Below are 26,624 nucleotides of genomic sequence, written 5' to 3' on the forward strand. Positions count from 1 at the left end.
TACAAAGGTTTAGGCTGTTTATTATTATTGTCTTAATTTAACAAGACAGAACAAAACACAAGTGCCATGAGAGAGAAACCTTTCACCACTCACATTTGTCACACTGTAACCAGCATAGCACAAATGAGACTCTGTGTACATATATATATTGTATATTTAAAGAAACACAGGTAATGCCAAACTTCCACAGCACAAAGACAGTTTCTTGGCAGACCATCAACAAGATTTGTGGCTTTGTTGGGTTTTTTAAAACAATTTAGAAGCAATTCACTGATTACATAAGTTAAGTGAATCTTAGAATGAACAGACCTCACAGCAATCATATAGTTGACACTTGAAGATTGAGAATCGGGGGTCAGAGACACATTCTGAGTTTTGTTGTCAGTACATTCCACCATGAGGTCAGTGCAGTGGCATGATTAACATAAAAATTTACAACTAAATATATTAATTGTATGCATGTGTATGTGAGTGGGAAAGACACAGAACAAAGACAGGAGAATTGTTTCCATCATCCAAATTGCACAGAAAACATTAAAACAATTTATACATAAAACTTTCACCACACATTGAAAAGGGAGAATGCTAAACTAACACCACTCCCTGTACACATAGGTGAAACCATTTGCATTATTTAGAATAAATCCAGCCTGAAAAAAGGCCATATCCAAGGTCAGATGTAAACAACTTCACCAAGAAGGTACAGTTGAAATCCAGCATTGGAATCAAGTGAATTTTGAGAACAAAATTTCAGTGCTAAATACTTTGTGCAAGACAATCCTTTCAGTATATGCTGAGTTAAAACATAACAGAATTAATTCTCAAAATCTTTCTTTGCATCTTTCTCAATTTGGTAACAAATTCAGCACATGCAAAGTCATTTGAGTAAGATCACAGAGAGGCACGTTGTCATAAACCTTCACTATAATAAATAAGTTTCCTGTCCAGAAACAGAAGTCAAGGAACCAAAAGCAATGAGCAACTTTTTCAGGCAATTTTTAGCTCTTGATGTAAGCATTATCTCTGGAGGAGGTTCACTGAAGAATCCCTGCCAACCCTTGAACTCATTTTCAAGTATCTTTCAGCTGAACTGTATGTGTAAAGTTACAAAAGATTGATCAGATTCTGCTTCATGGTACTACTGCATGAACTCAACCATGGCTGAAAAATCTCATTGAAGGCTACAAAGTATTTATGTTCATATAAAAAGAGAATGTAGGGAATACGGTGTTTAAATTAATAAATAAGGTTCAAATTACAGAAAACAAAGTGTTGTCACTAGCCCTTTCTAGAATAAATTTTAGAAGAAAAGTCCATTTAAGTTTCAGTCCACCAGGAAATACATAGGAGTTCCATCAAAAAGCTGTGCTTTTAAAAATCTCTGGATTTTCTTCTTCCTCCTTGGAATCCCTTGTGCTACTAGATGGAGGCCTGTATTCCAACCTGGGGGTTGAAGAAAGAAAAAATAAAATAACTTTAAAAACAGATGAGAGAACTTAGGAAAAAAAAAATCTGAGTAGTGTCTGACATTACAGCCTCCTAATTTTAATATCCTGTTGGCTTCATGTGAAAAGGTTCCTTTCTTACACCACATCTATGCTCCTGTGTCACTTCCAATCAGAGCCATGGCAAAAGGCAAAATGTTGTCAGTACCTTTTAGATCAGCTGAACTAAACTGGAGGAGTTTAGCTCTTCCCCAGCACTTAGGAGACTTTCAGGACCTACAACATGTCCCTATACCTTGATAAAGCAATACACTTCTAAAATGCATTCCTCAGATGTACTTTTATTAAGTCACCAGAGTCAAATGATAAATTTGGAGCTGAAAGATGTACACATGACCATTTACACTTGGGAAGAGGGACTAAGACTTCAGCTAAGCTTTTGTATTTTCAACAGTGCAACTACCTTTGCTGCCAAAACCAGCCTCTCCCTCTGACCATCTAGGCAAGTCCATTCCCCAGAGCAGAGGAGTGTTAAGATCAGGTGGCACTTACCCTTTCACCCGCAGCATTTGATCAATGGTGTCAGGAAGAGGCATACCATAGCTTTCAGGCAGGAATAGTGTGAGAATTCCTGACAGCACAGTCAGGCTCCCCATCAGGATGTAAGGCAAGAATCGATCATAGGCACCTATGTAAAACACAAAAAAAAAAAAAAAAGAAAAAAAAAAAAAGAAAAGAAAGAAAGAAAAAAAAAAAAAGCTGCATCAGGTCTAAGTCTCTGATAATTGCCCAGAGAAGCTGTGGCTGCTCCATCCCTGAAGTGTTCAAGACCAGGTTGGACAGGGCATGGGGCAACCTGGTCTAGTGGAAGGTGTCCCAGCCCATGGCCAGGAGGTGGAATGAGATGATATTTAAGGTTCCTTCTAACCCAAACCATTTTGTGGTTCTGTGGTAATGTTTGTACCAAGGTTCAGGGCTTTACCTGTGTAAGATTTGTGCTTTCAGTAAAAACAAGACCAAGCAACCCCCACCACAGCCTGACATTCACAGTGTATGTTGTTCTAACTGTGGTTGTAGGAACTCAAGGGAGTGGGAATAAATAGCTGTAAGAAGTGTCCTTATTGAGGCAAGAGCATTGAGTCTTTGGAGAATCTCCCCAGCAGCCCAGCTTGGTAACTCACCGAGGTAAACAAAATAAGGTGAGAGGATGCTGCCCAGTCTGGAGGCCATGGAACTTGCTCCAACTCCCATGTTTCTTACTACTGTTGGGTAGAGCTCAGCCGTGTAAACATAAACCATTGAGAAGGCAGATGTGATTCCAAACTTGCCCAACATCACCAGTAGAATAGACAGTGCACGGAGATCTGAAATCCAAACACAGTCAGGACTTAGGCTCCTGCAATTCACTGTATCCCTTAACTCCTTTGTGTTTGTGTAACTCCTGCCTAATTAACTCCAATATCTGGTGTCTTCTTTCCCTGCAAATATCCACAAACATAAGCAATGTTCTTTTTAAATGTTTTCTTTTTTAAATTACTAGAAGTCAACATTTCATTTTTCTCTTGAGAACAGGGCTTCCTGCCAAGTGAAAAATAAGGACAACAGAGCCAGAACTGCTGAGATCCTCTCAGGATTCAGGGGCCAGACCTCTGCTATTGCAAAAAATGCCATATATGCCTTTTTTAATAAAATTAACAAAGTAAGACATTTGAAACAAATTATTTTATTTTAGGTTTCCTAAAAACTTGTTTTTTCATTAACATTCTTAGCTACATTCTTAGTTTCATTAACACTCTTAGCTATAATAATTTAATTCTAGAAAGTTGAGTTGACTTTAACTGAAACAGTTAAGATTTGGAAATCAAAACAGATTATATCAGTGTCCAATTGACTCAAAGAACAGGGGAAAAGAAAACCACCAAACCTGAGAATGCAGCACACATATTACCTGTATAAAATAAGCAAGGCAGCTCTTGCACATTCTCTTTTGTGTATCTGTGATTTTTAAATGAGTCCTAGGCAAAACCACCTCCCCTTATATTCAATATTGTTATCAGTAATGACTCCATAGCCCTATTAATCTAACTGGACTAAAGATATATATAGTTTGAGATCCAATAAATGTTGCTTGGCCCTCCCTTTCCAGTAGCTATACATTATTTTAACTATCAACACTAATTCAGTACAAGCATCTCTGCTTATCAAAAATACTTCCACAATGACTCCATTAAAAGTAACCCTTTAAACAAGCTCTGAAGTCATCAATAGCTGTTTGGGAAGTGAGTTCTGCAGCCCCCTTACCAAATTCTGGTTGGTCTAGTCCTGGTTTTACACCTGACCTTACCAGGACACCCTGCCAGAGATGTAGTTTAGAGGCAAAACTGGACTACAATTCTAATCCCAACAGATCCCAAAGCCAATGACCCACCTTTCAAACTGAAATGAATGTCCTGTTGTGGAGTTACTTGTGCAGCAGCACTGAGAACCAAGGAAGAGGGGCAAAGATAGGACATGAGTGTCTGTATTTAGTCCCCTCAGGACACTTTTCCTCCACATCTGCCCCGTGCAAGGTACTGCATGTCACCTATCATAGATATGTGAGATCAACTAATGATTCCATACGTGAAGGCACCAGCTGAATGAAGAGAAGAACACAGCCTCCCAAGAATAACGCAGCAGCCATTGAGTACCGTCGGGGGAGATTGCGGAGCAGCAGCCAGGAGATGATGTAGGCTGGGACTTCAATCACTGCTGAGAGGAAGCAGTTCACATACACATCTCCATGCAAGTTAGGTGTGTCAAGAGAAAGTCCAAAATAGCCAACTGAGATTATCATCCTGAAAGAAACAATAGCAGGGTCAAACAAATCTCTCTTCTTCCTCAGGTTGCCATGAACCTCTTCCACATTTCTATCAAGCACAGAAATGGCTAAGGTAAACTCAGCATCTGGCAGACTTGTTCACTTCTGAAGCAGCTGAAGTGCTGACTTCAGAAACAGCAAGTTAACAATTAAACCATGCAGATGCTTTTGATCTTTCAGACTGCTCTTGAATTCAAAGAAAAAAAATATATCACCCTGTGAGGAAAGCGATGATCATTCACACTGCAGTAATGCAGTAGTTGCTATTACTATTGTTTATAGCCTTAACCTGAAAATCTGAGCTACTGAATTTTACTGCTGCTGAGGCCTACAGCAGCTTTCCACTATGTTTCCCAGGGAGCTCTGGGTAGAGAGCATTTTTTTCTGGGTCATTATGTTCCATGCTTTCTGTATAAAGTCAGAGAGGAGGAGTATGGCATCCTGGCAGGCCCAAACAGCCCGTGATTTTCTCTGCCATGCTCCAAGCTGGCTGGGCAGCATCCAAATCACATTGGCATGGCTGGCTGCCTGGGCTGGTCAGTGCATCAGGACAGAGCTTGGTGGCTGGATCACTGCAATCTTAATTTTGTGCCAGATGACAGCTGGCTTCCATGTAATCCAGAGAAATACACAACTGGCCTTGGGGACAAACTCTTTCCATCTTGGGAGGTGGTGGGTAGAGAAGGTTAAGCTTTACCAACAAGTGTAACGTGGTAAATAAGGAAATAATGGGCAGTGGATCAGGACATGTCCAGATGCAAACATGAGGCACAGAACACTTGGCACTTCATCTCCACCAGCATCTACCTTATAACAGAACCTGGAGCAAAAGCACTGCACAGCACCAAGTGCACCACTGACAAAAGATCAGCTCACTGAGTATTGGGAGAGCTTTCATGGTCCAGTTGATTAAAATAAAGCTGCTTAGTGTACCTGGGAAGGCATGAAGTGACACAGCTGAGAGTTACCCCCTGCTGCTGTGGTGCCCTGCCCTAAGCCATTCTTCTTCTCAGAAGTAGTTCTGCAGTGTTTTTCACACCCTGTGCTCCTTGGAGTTATTTTTATATACAAGCTGTAATGCTGGAACTCCCTTTTGGTAGCAGATTGCCTTAGCTCATTATATTGGCAAACCTTAATATAGTTATATATTTTGTAGAAAAACTTCAGTGGTATTTACACATCCTAGGGTGCCAAGAAGCCAAACTTCTTCATCCCTGGTGCAAACCCTGCAAAGGGAATAGTTTAATGGCCTGTTACTTAGTCAAACTTAACAAAACACTCAGCACTATGTAAAGCTGATATATTGCTGTCTGCAACTATCCTCTTTTATAGCCCTTTTTTGTGAGAACTTTTAATTCATGATACAGAATACACCATGGGCTGGAAAACTATGCGCTGTGAGGAAGCACAGGATATTGTATCTTTATATATTAGGAAATAATTTAAAGGAGATTACATCACTGACATACAAATTAGAATAGTGAAAAAATTGCCCAACTTAACCAAATAGTTTTCTGTAAGAGGAGGTTAAGAGTGTGCAAGTCAACTGTAACTCTTTGACCCTGCCTATCACAAAACTTGATTTTTGATGTGGTAAAAAGCCCTTCAGTATGGGTTACTGAATGCAATAGAATGGATTACATACTGTCATGTCAGTGCTTCTCTCAGTTGCTTCATCCTACCAGAAATGCAGGTTCAATTCAAACAGGTTTTTGCCTTTGTTTTCTACAAGCACACACACAAAACTGGCTATGCCCAGGAGCTACTGCCCCACATCAAGCAGATGAGGAATAGGGCAGTCTCACTTCCAATCAAACATGAGTCAGTGACTGGACTTGAGCAGTAGGACATTATAGACATCTTAATGACATTTCTGCAAGGAACCGACATTACTCTTCTTTTTGAGCTGTTTTTTTGCACATGTTCCCTTCTCAGTGTGTTTGCAGCCTTGTGCTTGGTGATGGGCCAGAGAATCTGGCTTAAATATAAGCCAAATCATCCTTTGACCTAAGATGCCACATCATCTTGTGGCTGTGCTGGCAGGTCAGTGGACTGAACTCTGAGGCTCTGCCTCACTAAGGAACAGGAATATTGTACAAAAAGACAGCATATTAACTTAGTTGGCTCCCAAGTGCTTGAGGGACCTTCTTGGTTTGGTCATTAGGTACATGCACTAATTAAACCTCACTTGTACAGCCTTTGGCAGGTTTTCAGTTACCTTCTCTGTTTATAGCTTTACTGAGATTTCTCGTAAAGGAAAATAACCACCTTTTAATCAAATTGAGCATAAAGCATGGCTTCAGCTAGTGAAAACCAAGCTGAAGATGAAAAGCAGATAGCAGGAAAATATAGGGAAATCTCAGATGAGAACTTAAACGGCAGCATTATCCCTTTAAGAGCCAATACAAAAGAAATAGAAAGGTTCTCCCCTAAGTCAGGCATCATGTTCAGATCCCTGGGCAGAAGTTCTCTGACTGGGGGTAGGAATGACTACTCATTTAGAGGAATGACTACTCATTCCTCTAAAAAGACTTTGTTACAGTCAGAAGAGCATTCCCCAAGGCCCAGGATCAGGCAGCATTCCCATACATCCATTGCCAGCTGTATGGATTCTTGTTGAGTTCAGGATAAGCCTGACTGCTTCAGAAAGGAACACCAACCCAGATGTGTTCCTACACTGTCACCAAGATGAAGAACCTATGTAACCAGAATGTTGTTGTTTCAGCCAGCTAGTCACTGATTTTTGAGCTGCTTTTGTCCGTATCTCTTCACAACACCTTAGTATTTAAAGTTACATACTCCTGAATCACACTTGCTTACCAAAGAAGCACTGACATAATTGTGATAGTTAGGATATTTCGAGTTCTCATTAGATCCAAAATAGTGTATGTCTGTTGCTTCTGGGAATTCACATCTTGTAGCTGTAAAAGAGTAAACAACAAAACATGGGAACTTTAACTTCCTGCAAAATAATGATTATGAAACTAAGTCCTACCACCAACTTATACCTCAGTATTTTGATCTGCTGAGACTTCTAACAAAACACATGTAAGAGCCAACTACTTGTGAAAGTAGAAGTTCCTCTCTAATTTAAAGTCACTTAAAATTTAGACTGAAACTCTTAACTCTCGTGACCAGTGACAGGACTCAAGGAAACTGCATGAAGCTGAGTCAGGGAATATTTATGTTGGGTATCAGGAAGAGGTTCTTCACCCAGAGGGTGGCTGGGCACTGGAACAGGCTCCCCAGGGAACTGGTCACAGCACCAAGCCTGACAGAGCCCAGGAAGGACTTGGACAATGCTCTCAGGCACTTGATGTGACTCTTGGCATGTCTTGTGCAGGGCCAGGAGTTGGACTCAATGATCTGTGTGGGTCCCTTCCAGCTCAGCACATTCTATGGTTCTACAGTAATAATTTTCTTTGCCTGAGGCTTCACAAAACAACTGCTTTTTGTTACTTGAATTATAAAGCAACAGCATTAATTCACGATTTATATGTCACTCCTGGAAGGGTTCTTACATCCAGTTTTGGGCACTGCACCTGGAGAATCAACTGCACTCAGACTAGAAGAAACAAGGATGGTGAGACATTTGAAAAAAAGTAGAGGGTTTCTTTAGCCTAAGGGCCAGAAGACCAAGGACATCTTAAAAGACACAGAATAGTCTTCAAATATCAGGAAAACAAAGTGATAAAGTGTCTTCTAGTCCATTGCAGACACAGCAACAATTAACAACAATTGCTGCAATAAACTTCAGCAGGGCAGAGTTAGACAATGACTACTCAAGCTGGACCTAAGAGTAATGCATTTAAACTGAGACAAACTGGCTAATGAGCTGAAGAGAGCCCATCATTATCCAGTCTGTGTTTGAGATTATCTTCTAAGAATATAAACAAAAAGACAACAATCTTCTCCTTTCCAGCCCCTCAACATAAAATCACTTCCATGTAAACAATGCAAGGGTATTCATCCACAAAGTATGAGAACAAGTTCTCTGCTTGGTAAGACTGTAAAAAGGGATTTTTTTTTTTTTAATTTGGACTTTATTTAGATTCCTAAAAAGGGGGACCAAGGTAAAGATTTTTCAAAATATGGAAAAGGTGTTTTAAGAGGACAAATTCCATTGATTAAAACTATCAGCTCTGATAAAGCAACCTGGAGTTTCTCTAACATTGCAGTAACATGAAAATTCTTTCCAAGTGATAGTTGGTTCTGAAGATCTGGATAATGAGATAGCAGTCTGCTGTAGACCAAATTTCTGTGTATTTGCTTTCATCAATCTCATTTTCTACAAAAGCCAAACAGTCCTTTACCTTGGATAGCTTTCACTCTGCCTGAAGCCAAACTTACATTACACAAACTGTAGTCATTTCACAGCCCATAACCCTTTCTCATAAATCACATGATCTTTCCACATGCCACTATCTGTTGCCAAGAAATTAGGAAAAAAAAAAAAAAAAAAAAAAAAAAAAAATCAGGAAGAGAAAAATTCAGTCAGTTGATGAGAAAAAGTGTCCTTGCCTTTTAAGAGCTGGATAAGCAGACAACATAATCTTTACCAGGACAGGCTCAAACAAGAAGCTATGAGAGAAGGGCAGGGAAACCAAAATGATGGTTTGAAATTAAACCTATTATCCAAACATTTCTATCCCTTCTTAACCAACCAGACCCTATTTGTGCTCCACAGCTGCTTTGTGATTCATCATCTGCTGGACCTCAACTGGCTTGAAATCTCTGGAGTCAAAATTCTGCAGTTGCTGCTCTCAGCTGCACAGGCTTGAAGGTCTCTCCAACCATAAGTTTGGGTGGCTCCTCCATCCCAAAAACACATTCCAAATGAGGAAGACAAAGGGCCAACCACATTTCTGAGAACCTCTCTGCAGCATAAACATGCTTCCTAAACCCTCAAGAGGCTGTAAGCCTTCTGCTTTCCAGCTCTTCAGAGAGCAGACACAAGAACAGCATAAACACACCACTGATGCAGAGGAGCTCTGCACAGATCTTTTGGCCACAATATTACTTTTGCCTTAGAAAGCAAAGAGATGGACAGGAGTTCTGCATGTTCATCAAGCTCATTTTCCTTTGATGGTCAGAAATTTAGTATGTTTTGAAAGCTGATGTGCTAACGTCTGTAAATATGCACCACATTCTCCAGCCCACCCTGCTGCAACATCAGCATTTCCCCTTGTCCAGCATTTCCTGGGACAAAATCCCTACTCTTGCCCCTGCTTTCTGCTCCTTCACTATCCATCCCCATTCAGAGACATCAAACTTTCTAAGAACAAGAGAGAAGATTCCAGGAACAGTGATCTTAGGCAGATGTGGAGCCAGAGCTTATCTTCTATTCTCCTGCTGCAGTGCTGGCAGTAGACGAGTTTTCATGGCCACAGCATAAGAAAGAAGAAGAAGAAAAAGGAAAATATGTATTCTAATGAAGATCCAGAGGAAAAGGTAAAGAGGGAGTGTGTTTTCTTGGCATTCTGACTGTGTTCCAGTAAGACCAGGATGTTTGCCCCACTGTCTCCGAATAAGTCTGCACAAACAGCTTTGTCTGCACCTCAGCTGACTTCAACACAAGGGAAGCTGTTTCAATCTCAGTAGCAAACACCTACAGCTTAATGGCTTCCCATTCTCCTTAGCCCAGAACAGAGGCATTGTAAAGCAAAGAGTATATTATACTCATTATATATATTATATGTGCTTTCACGTCAATGACTGTATTGGTTTGGCATGGCCTGGTTTTTCATAGCAGGGGGGCTACAAAGATGGCTCCTGTGGGAAGCTGCTGGAAGCTTCCCACCTTGTCCAGCAGAGCCAATCCCTGATGGCTCTGAGGATGCTGCTGGCCAAAACTGGGCCAATGAGAGAGGTTGGTAATGCCTCTGTGATAACATATTTAAGAAGAAAATCAAAATGAAGTGAGACGCATACAATTTTTCTTCTAGCCAGATAAGAGAAGGAGGTAAGAACATGTGAGGGAAACAACATGGAGACACCAAGTCAGTGGAGGAGGAGAGGAGGTGATCCAGTGGAAGACCCAGTGGAGAGAGAGGGACCTGCTTCCAGGCTGGAGCAGCCTGTCCTTGGAGGACTGCACCCCACGGAAAGAGAGACCCACGCCACAGCAGTTTGGGGAGGACTGCTGCTCGTGGGGGGAGTTCACGTTTGCAGCAGGTGTGGTTTGGCTGCTGCTTGTGACAGTGGAGCCACACTGTAGAAGTTCACAGAGAACTGTCTCCCATGGGATGGACCCCACAGCCTCACAGGGAAGGACTCCCCTGTGAGCAGCAGGAGAAAATCTCGGTGATGACCTGACCTAAACCCCCACACCATGTCCCTGTGATGTCAGTGGGAAGGAGGGAGGGGCTGGGGGGGAAAAGTATTTTAAAGGTTTATTTTACTTCTCATTATCCTCCTCTGACTCTGTTAGTAATAAATGTACTTTGCAACTTTAAGTTGAGCATGTTTCGCCCTTGAAATATTTTTCCCAGTCCTTATCTCACTCATGAAATCTTAATTTTTTTTCCCTCTCCACTGCTCAGCTATAGCAGGAGAGGGTGAGCGAGCATTGGGCCAGTGTTAAACCATCACAATCACAAGACACTGTCAACTGTCAACCAGCAACTGCCCAGACAGATTCTGGAGATCTGTCGAGGTGCCCATTCTCCTGGAATATACAAACAGTTTGTCTGTCTTGACTTTCTAAGATCGTTTGAATGCCTATGGAACTGCTTCTATACCTTGAGGGCACCCTTCAGCTCAGACAAAGGGAAGATTTCCAGAGAAAACAGGAGCATGTAGGAAGAAAGATGGGAAATATACCTGTCACTACTTCACCTGAAAGGGACTCAAGTTTTGCTTTCCCTAATGTGGATTAGAAATTGAGGTTGAGTATGAACTAGAATAACAATATTTCCAATGTCACTGGCCAGGATTAGCCCTGTGTCATACAGAGTTATATTATAGACTGAATAAGCACAGAATGTGTTTGGAGCAAATATTTAGATCACTAAGCAACAGGCACCTCAAATTAATTATTCTCCCCTGAAAACTAGAGTTTAAAAGGAAAAAGGGTGGCTGTAAACTGGATGAAAAAAATGTTTGCATTAGAATGCATGTTGGTATTCCCGTGGGAACGGGACCACAAAGGCTTTGCAATGAAGGGAAAGGGTATTGTGCTTTTCAGCAGAAAACAACGATCTTTCACCCACTTGAGAAGCACACAATGCAGTGCAGGCATAACTCCATTCATCTGTATGGAATTCATTGCTTTACATAAAGTCCAGCAAACAACTGGACTGCTAAACAAGTCTTACCTCACTAGGGTCAAATATTACATCTGGGGCTGTAATGCCATTCGTTTTTGCAGCTTTTCGGATGATGTCTTCTGCCTCCTGAAACCTCCCCTGGGAGATCAACCACCGTGGAGACTCGGGAATGACCCTGCAGAGAAGGTTCAGAATAACAAACCTGCATTTCCATAGAAAGAACTGCTGAAGGGACCAACACATTGTTCCAGGCAAGAAGATCTCTAAACATGCCACATCTTGCAGGAATTAGTGCAGTGACAACAGAAATCAGATTTACAAGAGCAGACTAGTGTAAGGAACAAGATCAGACTAATATGCCCTTATGGATTTCAGAAGTGCTGAAGGAATTAGCAGTGACTCAGAAAAAAAGAGCAATCCAAACATTCCAAGTATGGGATTAATTTAAGAAATTCAGAAATGTGAACACACAAGAAGCACGCTGTAGGTCAAGAAACATATACTTAGAGGCTAACACATATAAAATTAGTAACTGTAAATTCTGTGACAGAAAGGCAAATCAGAGAGCAGAATTCCCCAGTCATTCAATTGTATAAGAACCGAGATGATAGCACAAACACAACTGCTACTGTAAGTGAGGCAACACCACCACCACGTGGACTATTTCAGCTTTACATGCCACTCAAAAGTAGTACTTTAACAACTACAGAAGAAAACACAGAAGTGCCACAGCTGTAGTTTGTCATATGTATGTCACCCTACCAATGCCCAAAAGAACTGTTTTTTCCTTCTGCCCTTAGTTCACACCTATAATTAAGAGCCTGTGGATTTCAGTTGGTGCAGAAGTATGAGTTTTATTGACTTTTTTTTCCTTTCTTTGCATGTGCAAGACTTAATTTTACAGAAGCCTATAGAACATGAAGAGTAGGTTTTTTGGGCATCAGTCACATCACATACAATGCCATGGACTGACAGCTAAACAATTGGGAGAGTAAAGGACACAACATCCATTCTTCACCTACCCATTCCTGAATTGCATTAGCTTCATCATCTTAAAAATCTGCAGACAGGACCTCCTAAAGACCAAAGTCTTGTAAGTGAGGTATACTCACCACCAGAGCGGGATGCAGAGCAGCCCGGGCAGGGTGAGCGCCAGCAGCAGCATCCGCCAGTCTCGGATGAAGAAAGCAAACAGAGGCAGCAACATGTAGCCAAAGGCGTAAAAGATGCACACACCCAGGGTGCAGAAGAGCACACGGACTGATTTGCCAAGGATTTCTGTGCCTGCTCAAAACAGCAAAGGGATTATTAGCATTTTCACTTAATAGCAACCAGGTAACTTAACAAAAATACCCCTAGCAACTGGCTTTGAAATGCGCTGCGCTACAGAGTTGCAGGATACAGCACTCTGCTGTCTAGCTGGAGAGGCACCACAAAGCTGCTTCATGCTGTGATCCTGCACCAATGGAGGTAATTACATGTGTAAAAGAATGAGAACTGGGCCACATAGCATTTCTGTAGCTCAATATGTAGCTCATATTTCTGTAGTTTAATCTTTTTAGCATCTCACATTTTACCTGAGGAGCTGAAATCACCTGACATTCTCAACAGTTAAACATAGCTTGATGTCCAGAATCCTCTCCAGCTTATGAAGAGTGACCAGCTTCTTTAAAGAATAATTCAAATGTGCCTCAATTAAGTTCCCAACGTGTATCACCTTCTAAAAGACTATTTAGTCAAAATTCTCACAGTCTTTTGGGCTAGACATATGGAATTCATGTTGGTCACAAAGACCAGGCTACTGCCAGGGGAATTAAATGCATGGACAGGGGTCAGTGCCCTCCTCTGAAATGTTTTGGGACCTGCAAATCAAGAGACAGAGAAAAAAATACAATCTTTCTTGTTTCCAGGGAAATTAAAGAAGATGCCAGCAGTTGCAGCAGGCTATGTGCAGTGAGGTTAGCTAAGCACTGCTTCCACCCCTGAACTGGCCTTCCTTGGCTCAGAAATAATTTCTTGCCAACATTTGGTACTTTGAACAGTGAAGTCACTGTAAATAACATTACATTTTTTAAAAAAAATCTCAGATTAATGAGATAATTCACATTCCCATGATTAAATATGCTCTTAGTTAGCTTGAAAGTATACAAAGCAAAGGTCATGATGACATTTAAATTTTTACTATGGGCTGTTTAAAGAAGACTTTATAAAAATTACTCTACCTATCTTGGTTCTTTTGCAACTTTTAAATTAAACAGGTATTTAGGCCCCAAAATGGACATCAGAAATCCCAGAAAAATCATAGAATCATGGAATGGTTTGGGTTGGAAGGGACCTTAAAGATCATCTAGTTCCAATCCCCAAAAAATCATGTCTCACATGTATTATCTCTCCCACTAGAAGATGGACTTTATTTCAAATAGTCAGTTTCTGGGGTTTTGCCTCTTTTAGGACGGTAAACCATAGAAATAATTCAAATTGCATCTCTATCAGCTGGAAGCTTCCAAGGAGATGAGAAGTTATTCATGCAGGGTGAGGCCACAGTCTTAACAGTGTTGCTTGGCAAAACAAATCAGCCCTAAGTCAGTACTGAAAAGGAGCAGGAAAAGCACAAGATGAAAGGACACATGCAGTGACCAGCAGGACTTTCATACCAAGAACAAATGCTGCCACGTAGTTAGATATCTGTCCCATGCCAACCAGCACAAACAACACTGAAAACATCTCCCAGCTGGTAGAGAAGACCTGTATGAAACTGAAGCCAGTCTGCATTGCCAGAGTTGCAAACAGCACATTCTTCCTGCCAAACCTTCCATGGACAGATTAAAAAAAGAAAGAGAAGGGGAAAAAAATATGATTAAACAACATCATGAACAAAATCTACAGAAACAGAAAAATAAAATTACTTATAAGCATACTTAAGGAGATACAAAACTTCTGCAAAAAGCAGAGGTTCAGGAAATGTGACAACTATTCTAAACACAATAAAAACATCACTGGCCAAGAGAAATTAATATTCTAAGGGCTGCTAGTTAAGTAATCTTCAAGTATGTGCTGGAACTCTATTCTTTTCTTACTGATAGTATGAGCAGTGAAACAAATCATCAGGAACAAGTTACTTAAAGTGCAAGAGTATCCAATGCTTCTCCTCCTCCAAGGAGCACATGGTCCCTGACAGATCAACAGGTTAAAAAAAGAAAAAGAAGAAAGCCTTGTGGAAGAAAGGTAAAACTCAGATTTGGAAGATGCTATTGGCAGTCAGTGATCCTGTGCCACAATCTTCATTACCTTTGGTTTAAATATGAACAAATTAAGGGATTGTAGAAGACCTCTTGAGGAAGTACTAACAAAACCCTAAAATCCAAAGAGAAAAGAAATTAAACTAAACTCAATCTGTCAAGCTGCTGTAAGAGTGTTTGCTGCTGTCCTGGCCCAGGCAGCCCCACACTGCTGGGACAGGATGTGCTGAGTGCAGGTTTCACAGTTCCAAAGTCCATGTTGACCTGCAGGTCTACAGCTGGTGGTGTGGGCATCAGGTGGGTCACAACACACGAAGAACAAACTGTTACTTGAAACCCCCAAATATTTTGTCAAGATTCATGTCTCAGGCTCACTGCAGTGCAGAACACTGCAGGCAGCTTTGCTGGAGCATTCTCCTCATGGAGAGAAGGAGCTCTTGACCCTGTCCCTCAGTGGCTACAAGTAACTGGATGGGCTGCATCGATGGCCTCCTCACCTGCACCTGGTGAGGAGCTGTGCTGCCAGGGGAAGGAGCTGCAGGAGTGCCAGGAGTGTGAAGGTGGGAAGCTCATGGATTGTGGCACCAGATCAGCTCCTGCTTCACCTGCCAGCTAGTCACCATGGGAGATACTCAGGATCCTTGTAGCAGACAAGGAGCTCTTTGGAAGGAAGCACCTGAACCTTCTGAAGCAGCAGCACCAGGAAAAGGTGGTGAGAGACTCGCCCACAGGGGAGAGGGGAATCACCTCTCACGTGGGAGGGCAGCAGGAGGCCATGGAGCACTGCCTGGGGATGAGTGACAAGCCAGCTGAGATCAAGGGCTGGGATTAGCAGGGAGGCCAGCATGGGTGCTGGGCGTCTGCTGCAGCCACCTGCTCAGAAAAAAGCACACAGGACCTGCTGCAGAGCACCACAGGAAACCTCCTCGTGTCCAAAGGCACTGGCCACCATAAGGGCTTTGAACATACCACAGCACACTGGAAGGACACAACCCAGGAGGTTTCTGGCACTCATTAGTGATGACTTCCTAACGGAGAAGGCTGAGGAGCTGACAAAGGCAGACACTGCTGCACCTCACGCCTGCAAACAAGGGTGCACTGGGGGTGTGGAGGCCAGCAGCAGCCTGCTGGCTCTGCAGTGGGAAAGAGCAGGATTGCCAGGGGAGGAACCAGGCAGAAGGCAGGATCGCAGAGAGAGCAAACACTGGCCTGCCCTGGGATTTTTTGGACAAAAACCATGGCATATAGCTTTGGAGAGAAGTACAGGAGGCCTGGTTAATTATTAAAGATCACTGTCCCTCAGCTCGAGATTGGTCCAACCTGATAGGCAGGAAGCTAGGGAAAGGCCCTAAATGATGCCACAAGATTTGTGGCATACAGATTATGTTTCAGGGAAACAGAAACTTTGCAAGTGCCAGCAAATTAGAGAACCATGTATTGTTCTCAGGGAATCAGAAAGACAGCACACAATGCACTGCACAGCAAATCCCAGGGAGAGAACCAGAAAAACTGAGCTTTACAAAATACAAACAACTGTTAGCATGACAGAAATTAATGGTGTCTTCCTTGGTTTTTTTTAATGTTTGTACTGATAAACAAGAAAGTCTTGCTTCTCTGGAGTACAGCTGAACAGCATTTATGCTTCCACAAACACAGATTATTGGATTTAAATGTTGCATTTGATGATGAGAAAGACCAGCTATACTTTATAAAAAGAAAAATTGCAATTGAAACTAAAAAAAAAAAAAAGAAAAGAAAAGAAAACAAACCTCAGGGATTCCAGGATCCCTCTGAACATAGTCCAAAATAAATAGAAGAGAATGTTATTGATCAGATTTTTCCACACAAAACTCATCTCCAATGTTGTTTTCTGGCATAAAAAAACCAGTTTGCTGTAGAGTGACTTTGTTGCAAGAACAAGCAGATGTAGATAACAACTACTAACAATCTTTGTAACATTCTGTTCTAGCTCAGCACATTTCTCTACACACTCTGTGCACACTCAGGTTAGACAGTCACAGAAGAGACATGTTAGCAGTTGCAGAAAGACACTAGTAGGAAAGCTGGTATACAAGAAATGCCTACAAATGAGCATCAAAGAGACAGCAGCTCTGGTGTATATACTTTACTTGTCTGAGAGCTGTCCTGAGATGAAAGATCCCAGCAGGACACCCACAAAGAACAGGGAGGTGCTCAGGGGTCCCTTCCAGTCGTTGGCACATACGAGATTCCACTGCAGGGAGAGAGAATTGGAAAGTCTTTTAATTAACAGGATTTCCCCTCCCTCCTAAATTCTGCTGAGCTGGGTTTGGAAGGAGTGAGAACAGAATTACAGAATAGTTTGGGCTGTAAGGAGCCTTAAGGACCATCTCATTCCAACCCCCTGCCATGGGCAGGGTTACCTTCCCCTATCCCAGGTTGCTCCAAGGCCCATCCAACCTGGCCTTGGACACTTGCAGGGATGGGGCAGCCACAGCTGCTCTGGGCACCCTGTGCCAGGCCTTTCCACCCTCACAGGGAAGAATTTCCCCCTAATATCCAATATAGCCCTGCCCTCTGTCAGTATCAAGATATCCCCCTTGTCTTGTCACTGCATGACCTTGTAAATAGTTCCTAAACTTGATCTCCCTGCATATAGTACTGTTTCCCATTAAAAATTCACATTCCTAATTCAAGAAAAATTGAACTACAGAAACAACAATATAGAAAGAAAAAGCCTTTTTATTACATTTTAATATGGTTTTGAGAGACGGGAGACTCCTGATTCTTCACTGGGAATCTAACTAACTTCAGTTAGAATCTTTGAAATACAACTTGAAATACACACCCAACAAACAAAGATTTCCAAAGCTAAAACAAAAATGAGGAATAAAACAAAATATTTATTAAATAAAGTCTTCAATATTTTTCAAGATCCTACCCAGCTCAGTCAGATGTTTTTGAAACAGCACTTGTGTTATTTTTCCATCTACATAAATAACTATTATTAAAAGACTCTTAGTTCTATTTTAGTTTTCTGGGGGAAAAAATGTGTAAATATTAGAAGAAAGGACAAAACCCAGCAGGGATCTCTCCTCCCCTCCTTCACAACTATGTTCTGACTGGAGGACATAAAACCAGTTTCCCAGAGCTGTCCCAGTACCTGCTGCTAGAGGGCAGGTGCTGCAGCCCTGCAGGAGAGAAACTGGGAGCAACAGATGCTTCTGATCTGAGACCAAACCCTCCTGAGCACAGTTATTCAAACAGCTCCCTCAAAGCCCCTTCTGATGTTTTAGCAATGGAAAATTTTAGGTTTTAATCTGTATTAAAAAGGCAGAAATGAAAATATTCACCCTGACCTGAATAATTAATCCTCCTTGTCCCCCAGTTACAAATATTTGAGTATATTTTTTTCAATTCATTGAAGGGAACACCCTTCAATGCTTTCACCCGCTCCATAACAAACACACAGCAGTTGCTGTGTGTTCCAGCTCCCCCATCCATCTCATCCCTAGTCCCACAATGGGAATGCTGGTGTTTCACTGTCTGGCAGCCCCATCTCTTCAGCACTAAGCCTTTGACTCCAGGAATCCCTCAGCCTGTTAACAGCCACGCTACAACTACATCCTAGGCCATGTTTTAAGGCTGGAGGGTCACGTAAAACTATGCACAAAATGAACAACAGCAGCAATGGCCTTTCACTGCCAGACTCCCGTGTCAAAATGCAACTGAGCCATCCCTTATTTCATGGAATAGCACCCAGTTTTGAATTAGAACTGGGACTGTTCCAGAGAAGAATTATGGTCATTCATACAGGCCACACTCTCACCAGCCCTTACATTATCTTATATTTGTAAGACAGTCATAGTAATTACTATTTTTAAGGTCAATATGCACCTTTTTCCAATTTGTAACTGTATTCAGGTCATTTTGTAACCTCTCCATTGATAAATCCGTTTGTGATTTTATGTCTGAAAAATCTCTCCTATCAGATTCCATAACCCTCAACATTTCTTCCCCAGGCCTTTCCAGCCTCACAGCACCTGGAGCTCAGGTAGCAGCACTCCAGGCAGTGCTCCAGCAATCCCACCACCACCACCATCAATTAGGCATCATTACAGAAGTTCCTTCCAGAACTGTGGCTTTCTAATGTGTTAATAAATGTATCCCACTCATGGGATGAAATTGGGAACTGAACTTGCTACAGTTATGAACATCATTTAGATTATGAACTATAATTAACATTTATGGTTAAATCTGTATTTTTCAATAAAAGCTATACTTCATTATAGATTAAAGAATGCTTGAGTCTGTCATGACCACAGAGGCTAAGCCAGCTAGGAAGCTTCAGTAAAATATACCTGGCAACTTGGAAATACCAGTAAATGATTGTTAACAAATTTATAATTTATAAAGCCCAAAGGTTTCAGTGGTTATCATATGCCTTTATATTACAACACCTACCAGAGAAACAAACAGCACAAATACAAATCCTGCTGTTATAAAGACTTGCCTACTCACAAAAAGTTATCTTTGCATCAACTACTGCAGTCAGACATCCTGAATAACAGAACTAAAATCTGTCTTGGGGATTAGTCTGTCATTACTAAATAGATCATACTTTCCAGATGATCACCCTGTTCCTGTGAGTCCACCATCTCCTTTCATCTGTCCTACACCCTGCACTTTGGCACAAGGCTTGAACAACACTTGGATTTCCAAACATTGGCATGTTTGTGTCCTACAACAAACATTTTCTTCAGATCACTGAGGTGGAGACCTTTCTTGGAAAAGTTCAGGGTATTAAAATGTTTAGCACAGCTCTGCCAAAACCTTCTTGCATTGGCAGGTGGAAACATACTGGGCATTCAAATGTGGCAATGATTACCAGCTTGTTTTTCTGGCCTCTCTGTTAAAGCACAGTGAGGAGCTGTCATGCTGAAGACCACTTGAACCAGGCATCAAAGTGAACTTCAACATCAAATTTCCAAAGCAGAACTACCTTGGTTGTACACTACCAGTTATTTACAGACTCCAGAGAAGCACAACAATTAGAACAAAGGGATTTTAAGGTCTGTTACCCTTTGCCCCAGTAAATAAATGTCGAAGTCTTTAACTCATTAATGACACACCTATAAGGTCTATTATACTGCTTGTCAGTGATGATGGCATCATCCTTCCAGAATCATTTTGCAACCATACCCTTCCCTCAACTGCACATTGTCCAAGAGAAAGTCACCAAGGCTACATCAGCATGGCAAAGAGCAGGTGTCCCAGGAGTAGTTACTAATCAACCCCTGCTGCTGGTAGTGCTGTTTGGGCACAGCATACCGTGACCTAGTGCTCCAAAATCACGTGCTATTTTCACTTCTTAGTATCTTCTGAACTAGTCTGCTAGCTGTAACAGCCTTTGCCCCAGTGAACAAGATAAGGTTAACCTTGGCAAGGTATCTAGGCTTCAAACAGGAGAAAAATATTCCCACCCTGTTTTCAAAGAGCAGCTTTTAATTTTGAAGCATTGAGTTGCTCAACACTGGTACCCAACAGAATAGAGCATTCTCGATCTATTTTGTTATTACTTTGGGACATCCTCTGTTGCAGTTTAAACTTGTCTTCGTACTCATCTTATAGATATTTTGTGATTTTTCTACTTCCCAGGCAATTCATCAGGCTGGGGTGATGTCTGCCAGCAGCCTCACACCCAGCACAAATGCTCACTTGTGTGCTGGAGCTGAGGTGTGCTTCTGCACCTCCATAAGCAGATCCTTGGCTGATGCCAGTTGCTGGTGAGGACACCTGGGAAAAGGGGATGGGGAAAAGAGGACAGGCTATGGAGACAGCCAGGAATGTGGACAGCTTGTTAGAAGACAGGGGGACCAAAAAGGAAAGGGACTGAAGCAGCTGCTTCTCAAGCACAGCTTTGGGGACCGAGTATCAAACAGTCCCAGGCACTTACAGCCATCACTTACACACCTCTCTAGGAGAGCACTTTCCAAGTTCTGTTTAATCTCTTACATGCCAGGTGCCTGGAACCATGTCTCCAAATCCCTTACTAGAAAGGCAAGCCCAGTGACAAAACTGAGAAGAATAAGAACTGTATCAATTACTCCATCACATTTCTTCCCTCCCACAAGCTCAAGACCCTTCCCTAATGCCACTCCAAGAACCCTAAACAAAGCCGGACTGTGACAAAAACCTTCAAGAGCCTCACCTGGTTACACTCCTGTCCTACAAAGAACAAAACAATAGACTCCTGTCCTTATAGACAAAACAATTTTTACAGCTACAAGATACTGTGTCTTCACATTCCTTTATTTTTTAAAACTCTTTTGCTGTCTTGCTCAGAATAACATGTATAATTGAAAAATTAAGTGGCTAGTTCTATGTATTAATATTTTCTTTTTAAAAATCAAGACTTTTTGAAGCTGGCCCAGTACGCTGTATTCCCTCCTTCCACTGCTTCTCTCAGCAAGTATAGGCAGGTTCTTCAAAAAATCTGTCTCACAGCCAAGTACTGACAGCCTTTGATGCTGAATCTGATTTTGTTTATATCCATACAAGTATTCTCTGCTTACTTGAGAGCTGTGAGTGTTATTAAACACCCTTTCCTCTAAAAGCACACTTGTATATTCCAAATACTTAAAAGATCTAGATGTTACATTGAAACTTATTATCTAAAGCAAACAGAAGACTGTGTCTACAAAATACACATTCTGCTTCATTTTCCCTAGTTGTTTTACATTTTTTACAGAGATAAAGCTTGCATAGAACAGGAAGGAAATTGCCAAATATTTTACAATTCCAGTGCAGAAATGGAACTGCTCCCCATACATCACATTTTTGAGATGGCTGGAGAGAAAGGAAACAGGGCACTGCCATCACCTGAGGTAAGTTTGAATTTAAAAGTAAAGGCAACATAAAGGGAATTTTACCTTGTCACTAACTGTCCACTTCCTCTAAAAGAGCACTGTTTCCATTTAACAGTATCAACTGCAGGCTTATTATTCTTTAACAATACTAATCTTACTTTATGTTGAGATGTCAGAAATAGCTGTACTTTTTACAATTCCAAGCACTACTGCATGATGTGATTTTTAAATCACACCTTGAAAAAGCCAGAATTTTACAAACACCTCTGTTTATCTGTCAGACATTTGTATTTACTTATTAAATGAAAACCAGACTTTCTCTTCCTTCTTCTGACAACACTAGCAATACTAAGCTTTTGCAAAGCTGCAAACAGCTTGTTCAGTTCCTGGGGCTGCAAAGTTATAAGTATGAACTTCAGCCACAGTGATAAGCGGATATTAACGTACAACAATAAAAAAGAAGTACCTGTTTTAACAGATGATAAGTAATGGAGGTGACTAACATTAATGAACAGATGGGTGAGAGCTGAACGTGGATGACACAGGGTTGATTTACAATTCAGCTGCTGGCCCCACTCCTGCAACAGCCTGGTCTAGAGGAAGGTGTCCCTGCCCATGCCAGGGGAGTTGGAAGTAGATGATATTTAAGGTCCCTTCCAACCCAAAAAAACAGTCTATGATTCTATGACTCTATAAATTACAACATCTAGCATAAGCCTGTGTTTTTATTTTGGCAAAGTGAAACAATACATCCCTCTGTCTTCCAATAGGGTGAACATCGAAACCTCTGGATATCCAGCTGTGCCCCAGAGCCCATTTGTGTCCTGCACACATCACTGCTGCAGTCTCCCTGGCTTCCTGAAGCCCTGGCATAACCCACTCATCTCCAGGGACTGTGGTCTGACAGCACAGCAGGGCATTTGAATCCCTGGGGTGTACAGAATGGAAACCTCTGGGCCCTTATCTCTGCCCAGAACTTTCTCTGGACACGCAGACAGAATGGAGCACCAGCCCTGCACCCAACCAGCCTCTAGACACCTGGCAATTCCCACCATGTGCATCCTTCCTCTGCAAAAGCCAACAGGCCCTAAAGTTTGCCAACAGCAAAACAGACACAAAGCATGCAAATCTGGCATACACCACCTGCACTGATTTCAAGTTGATGAACAATACAACACCTTTTCAGAAGCTAAGGATGAATAAGTGTATCCAAAATTCAGCATCTGTTTATGGTTCACTGTCTAAGAATTACTCTTGTGTGAACTAAAATGTTCTGACTGATGTATCATCTAACACCTCATTATATCATATTTCTAGTGCACTCCTGCCCTTAACTCCATTGCTCAATTCTACTCCTGGAATAGCCCCATAACAACTATGACTGGTAGAAGTTAATATTTTCCCTTAATTACTCCTGGTTTAGTCCTTTTACTACCATGTATGAACTTTTACTACTCCTACATTCATTTTTTACAGGACTTATGGAGGAATTAGAATGACACAGTTGGTTTCTTGAGCCAAAATAAAGCCCTTCTTATGCCCTGAGCTACAGCATTTCAAAAAGTAAAAGACAGAAAGGGATTTTGTTACACTGGAGCTGGTTAAATACTGCAGACGGGCTAATAACAACCTTCTGTTGTTAGTCTGTGAGAAAAGAAAGTCTCTCTTCAAGTGGGAGAGAACTGAAAGTTTTAAGTCTCCCCTGAAAAGCAGAACTATAAACAAGGTTTCTCTAAAGGCATGAAAGATTCAGCAAAAACCTTTCTTAAAAAAAAAAAATCCCCCTTCCCCCTCCCAGTGTCAGCTATGGAAATCTGGGACAAAGGTCCTCATGATTATTCAACAAGTTAGAGATATGCAACTAAACACAAGATTAGTTAATCATAAAAGCAGCACCACCAAGCCAAGAAATTAAACAAGGTAAACACTGAAAACCTGTAAGTGTGTGAAAGGCCACAGCTCTTGCAAAACTCTCTCAGAAGCATAAATATTAGAGGAGAAAAAAATACTGCCTCAGTGCATGATGCCTGGGCAGACAAACATTGCCTCCCACGGGCACGGGACATCTGCCAAGTCACACAGATGAGGAGCCAGGGCTGGGGAGTCTCAGCACTATGTGAGCAGTGCCCTTTTCTTATAGACTGTAGAACTCCTGGACGATACTCCAATAGCTCAAGACATCAAGCCAAAGCTGAGTGAAGCTCTAAAGAGAAAGCACCAGGTCTAAGCCAGGATAACCATCACAGCACAGCGGTGAGAACAACACCCGTGTGCCTGCCTGTGAAAGGCCTGCCCCAGAAGATGCCAACTGCCTTACACTGCCCTGAGAGTACTGAGCCTCTCACAACAGTGCATTTCAGCAAAGACTGGAGCTGAGACATTCTGAGCAGCTTTCCTCTCCAGTAAGACAGCAATTCTTTAGCAACAGATGAGGCAATGCCTTGCACTTGTCAGAATCATTCAAACCCTTGACTGAGTTTCCTACGACTCCTGTGTCCCCGTTTCTAATCCTCCCTTGTGCTGCCATGGCTCCTCTTCTATGTTCCCCAAGACACCTTAGTGCCCAGATCAGCTTATGGTCATTTAGTACTCACACCCATCACTATCTGAACACTGATCACAGCCCAATTTGCAAAACAAGAAATCATGGCAGGTTTTTTAAGGAGCTCCAGCTCCATAAAACTCAATGGGACTGTACAAACTTTGTAAGCCTTCTGAAAAAGGCCTATTCTTGGATTGAAATTCAAGTATTCCTCGAAAGTACTTCTCAAAATCCATTTCCTTGCTTCTTAACCTGTCCCTGTGGGTCTGGACAGCTTTCTTCTGAAAGCAGAGTGACAATCAGCACAGCTTCACCTTTGGTAGGTTGCCCACATCCCAGACTTGACGCAAGCGGTGTACCTGCACAGACACAAACATGACCTGTCCCAGCACGTGAGCACAGAGACCAAAGCAGAGGCACTGTGGGCACACAGCAAAGTTCAGGGTCCTTTGAATAAAGCGTCAAACCAGGCCTTCCCAACCCATGCATCTTGCACAACTCAGGATGACTCTAAACTGTGAGAGTGGTGACACACTGGCACAGGCTCCCCAGAGAAGCTATGAACGCCCCATCCCTACAAGTGTTCAAGGCAAGGTTGAACAGGGCTTGGAACAACCAGGTCTAGTGGAAGGTGTTCCTGCCAGGGAGTTGGAACTAGATGTTCCTTAAGGCCCCTTCCAACACAAACCACCCCGTGATCCTATGAGTTCTACTACTTTTATTTTTTTAAAGAAAGAAAACAAACACAAAACTTGATGCTCAAAGAGACATCTCTGTCACACCAAGCCAGCCGAACCCAGTGCTGACCCTGCTCCAGCCCCTTGCACAGATACCTGATGAACCAAGAAGATTTGCAGTGTGACCAGTTTCGCTGGGTAAGGATACAGGCTGCACTTGGAAGCTCATTATAGAAACAAACAATGTTAAGGGATTGGAATGGACCGTATAAAGATCACCTAGTCCCTGCCACGGACAGGGACACCTCCCACTAGACCAGGTTGCTCAAGGCCTTATCCAACCTGGCCTTGAGCATTGGAGATCCACAACCTCCCTGGACAACCTGTTCCAGTGTCTCACCACCCTCACTATAAAAGTTTCCTTCCTCGTTCTTATGCAAATGACAGTGAACAGAAGACCCCAAAATAAACTCGGCATGGCAGGTTTAGCAGCAGATCAATGTGCCGGCAGAGAGCCCAGAAGGCGGCGGAGCTGCACCGGCGCTGCGATAACCCCACGGCTCTCCGCGGCACCCCGGGGCTGCCCGGGATTCCCCTCCCGCTCCCGCGGCCGCGCACCTCGGTGACGATGGTGGAGCGATAGACATCGCGGCTGTACTCCCAGCCGTCCAGGCACGGCTCCTGCTCCAGCGCCTCCAGCTCCACGTCGGAGCCGGGTCGCAGCCCCAGCGCCGAGAAGTTGGCGAGCGCGGCCAGGCGGTAGCGGCGGCAGCGGCTCGGCACCTCCTGCCCGCCCCGCAGCTCCAGCGGGATGCTGGCGTTGCGCCACTCGCCGCTCAGGTTGGCCCCGCGGGGCACGACGCACCGGTGCTCGGGCGTGCCGGCCAGGAACACGATGGAGAGGCCGTTGAAGCCATTGGGAATGATGCTGGCGCTGAGCAGAAAGAAGACGAGGCGCTGGAAGCGGCCCCACTCGCCCAGGAAGGCGGTGGCCGCGTCGTAGTCGCGCATGGCGCGGCCGAGCTGCGGTGCCGGGGCTCAGTGTGGCGCGGGCAGGAAGCGGCCCGGCCCCGCTCAGCCGCGCAGCCCCGCGCCGCGGGCCGGCCCGGGGGCGGGCTCGGGGGAGGCCGCGCGGGTAGGGCCGGCCCGGCGGAGGCGGGCCCGGGGCGCTCCGCCCGGGGGCGCGGCGGGGGCTCGGCCGGGCCGGGCCGGGCCGGAGCAGGCGGAGCCGCCTCGGGCGGGCCGGGCCCTGCTCCGCGGCGGGTGTGCGGCCCGCGGGCTGCGGTCGGCGGCCCCGGGGCCTGCCCGCCCCGGCCGCTGCTCCCGGCCCTCCACGCGGGGCTCCGCTCCGCTCCGGGCCGCTTTCCAGCTCCCGCCCGGCCCAGGGCTGCGGGACAAGTCCCCTGCCCTTCGTGCCTTGTGGTCAGGAACGGCCATTAATACAGGCGTCGGATCTCGTATTTACTGCCCAAAGCATTCAAAAACCAAAGTGCAGATGAATTACAGTCAATGAGGTTGGAAAGGACCCCGCAGATCATCGCGTCCAACCTATGACCGAACAGCATCTTGTAACTTGCATCGTGTGCCACGTCCAGCCTTCCCTTAAACACCTGCAGGGACCGGGACTGCACCAGCTCCCCGGGCAGCCCGTTCCCCCAGTGGTGACTGGGCTGCCCGCAGCCCCCAAGGCACACGTGTGAACCTGCGTGGGCTTCTTCGGTAACACCTTCTTTGGGGTCAGTACC

The 26,624-nt window shown here is 43.5% G+C and overlaps 1 protein-coding gene across 1 annotated transcript; it reads right to left on the reverse strand.

Annotated features, from left to right (window-relative positions):
- Window positions 1–26,000, reverse strand: LOC128814838 (organic cation/carnitine transporter 2-like). The gene is made up of 10 exons (XM_053991107.1): window positions 25,498–26,000; window positions 16,942–17,045; window positions 14,228–14,382; window positions 12,686–12,857; window positions 11,622–11,748; window positions 7,126–7,226; window positions 4,068–4,282; window positions 2,627–2,809; window positions 1,998–2,133; window positions 1–1,443 (listed from the first exon to the last, which is right to left on the reverse strand). The coding sequence occupies exons 1-10, from the start codon at window positions 25,888–25,890 to the stop codon at window positions 1,356–1,358; spliced, it is 1,674 nt and encodes a 557-aa protein (XP_053847082.1). The 5' UTR covers window positions 25,891–26,000; the 3' UTR covers window positions 1–1,355.
- Window positions 26,001–26,624: the final 624 nt, after the last annotated feature.

Source organism: Vidua macroura, chromosome 15 (genome assembly GCF_024509145.1).
Source record: "Vidua macroura isolate BioBank_ID:100142 chromosome 15, ASM2450914v1, whole genome shotgun sequence".
In the NCBI taxonomy this organism is placed as follows: domain Eukaryota; kingdom Metazoa; phylum Chordata; class Aves; order Passeriformes; family Viduidae; genus Vidua; species Vidua macroura.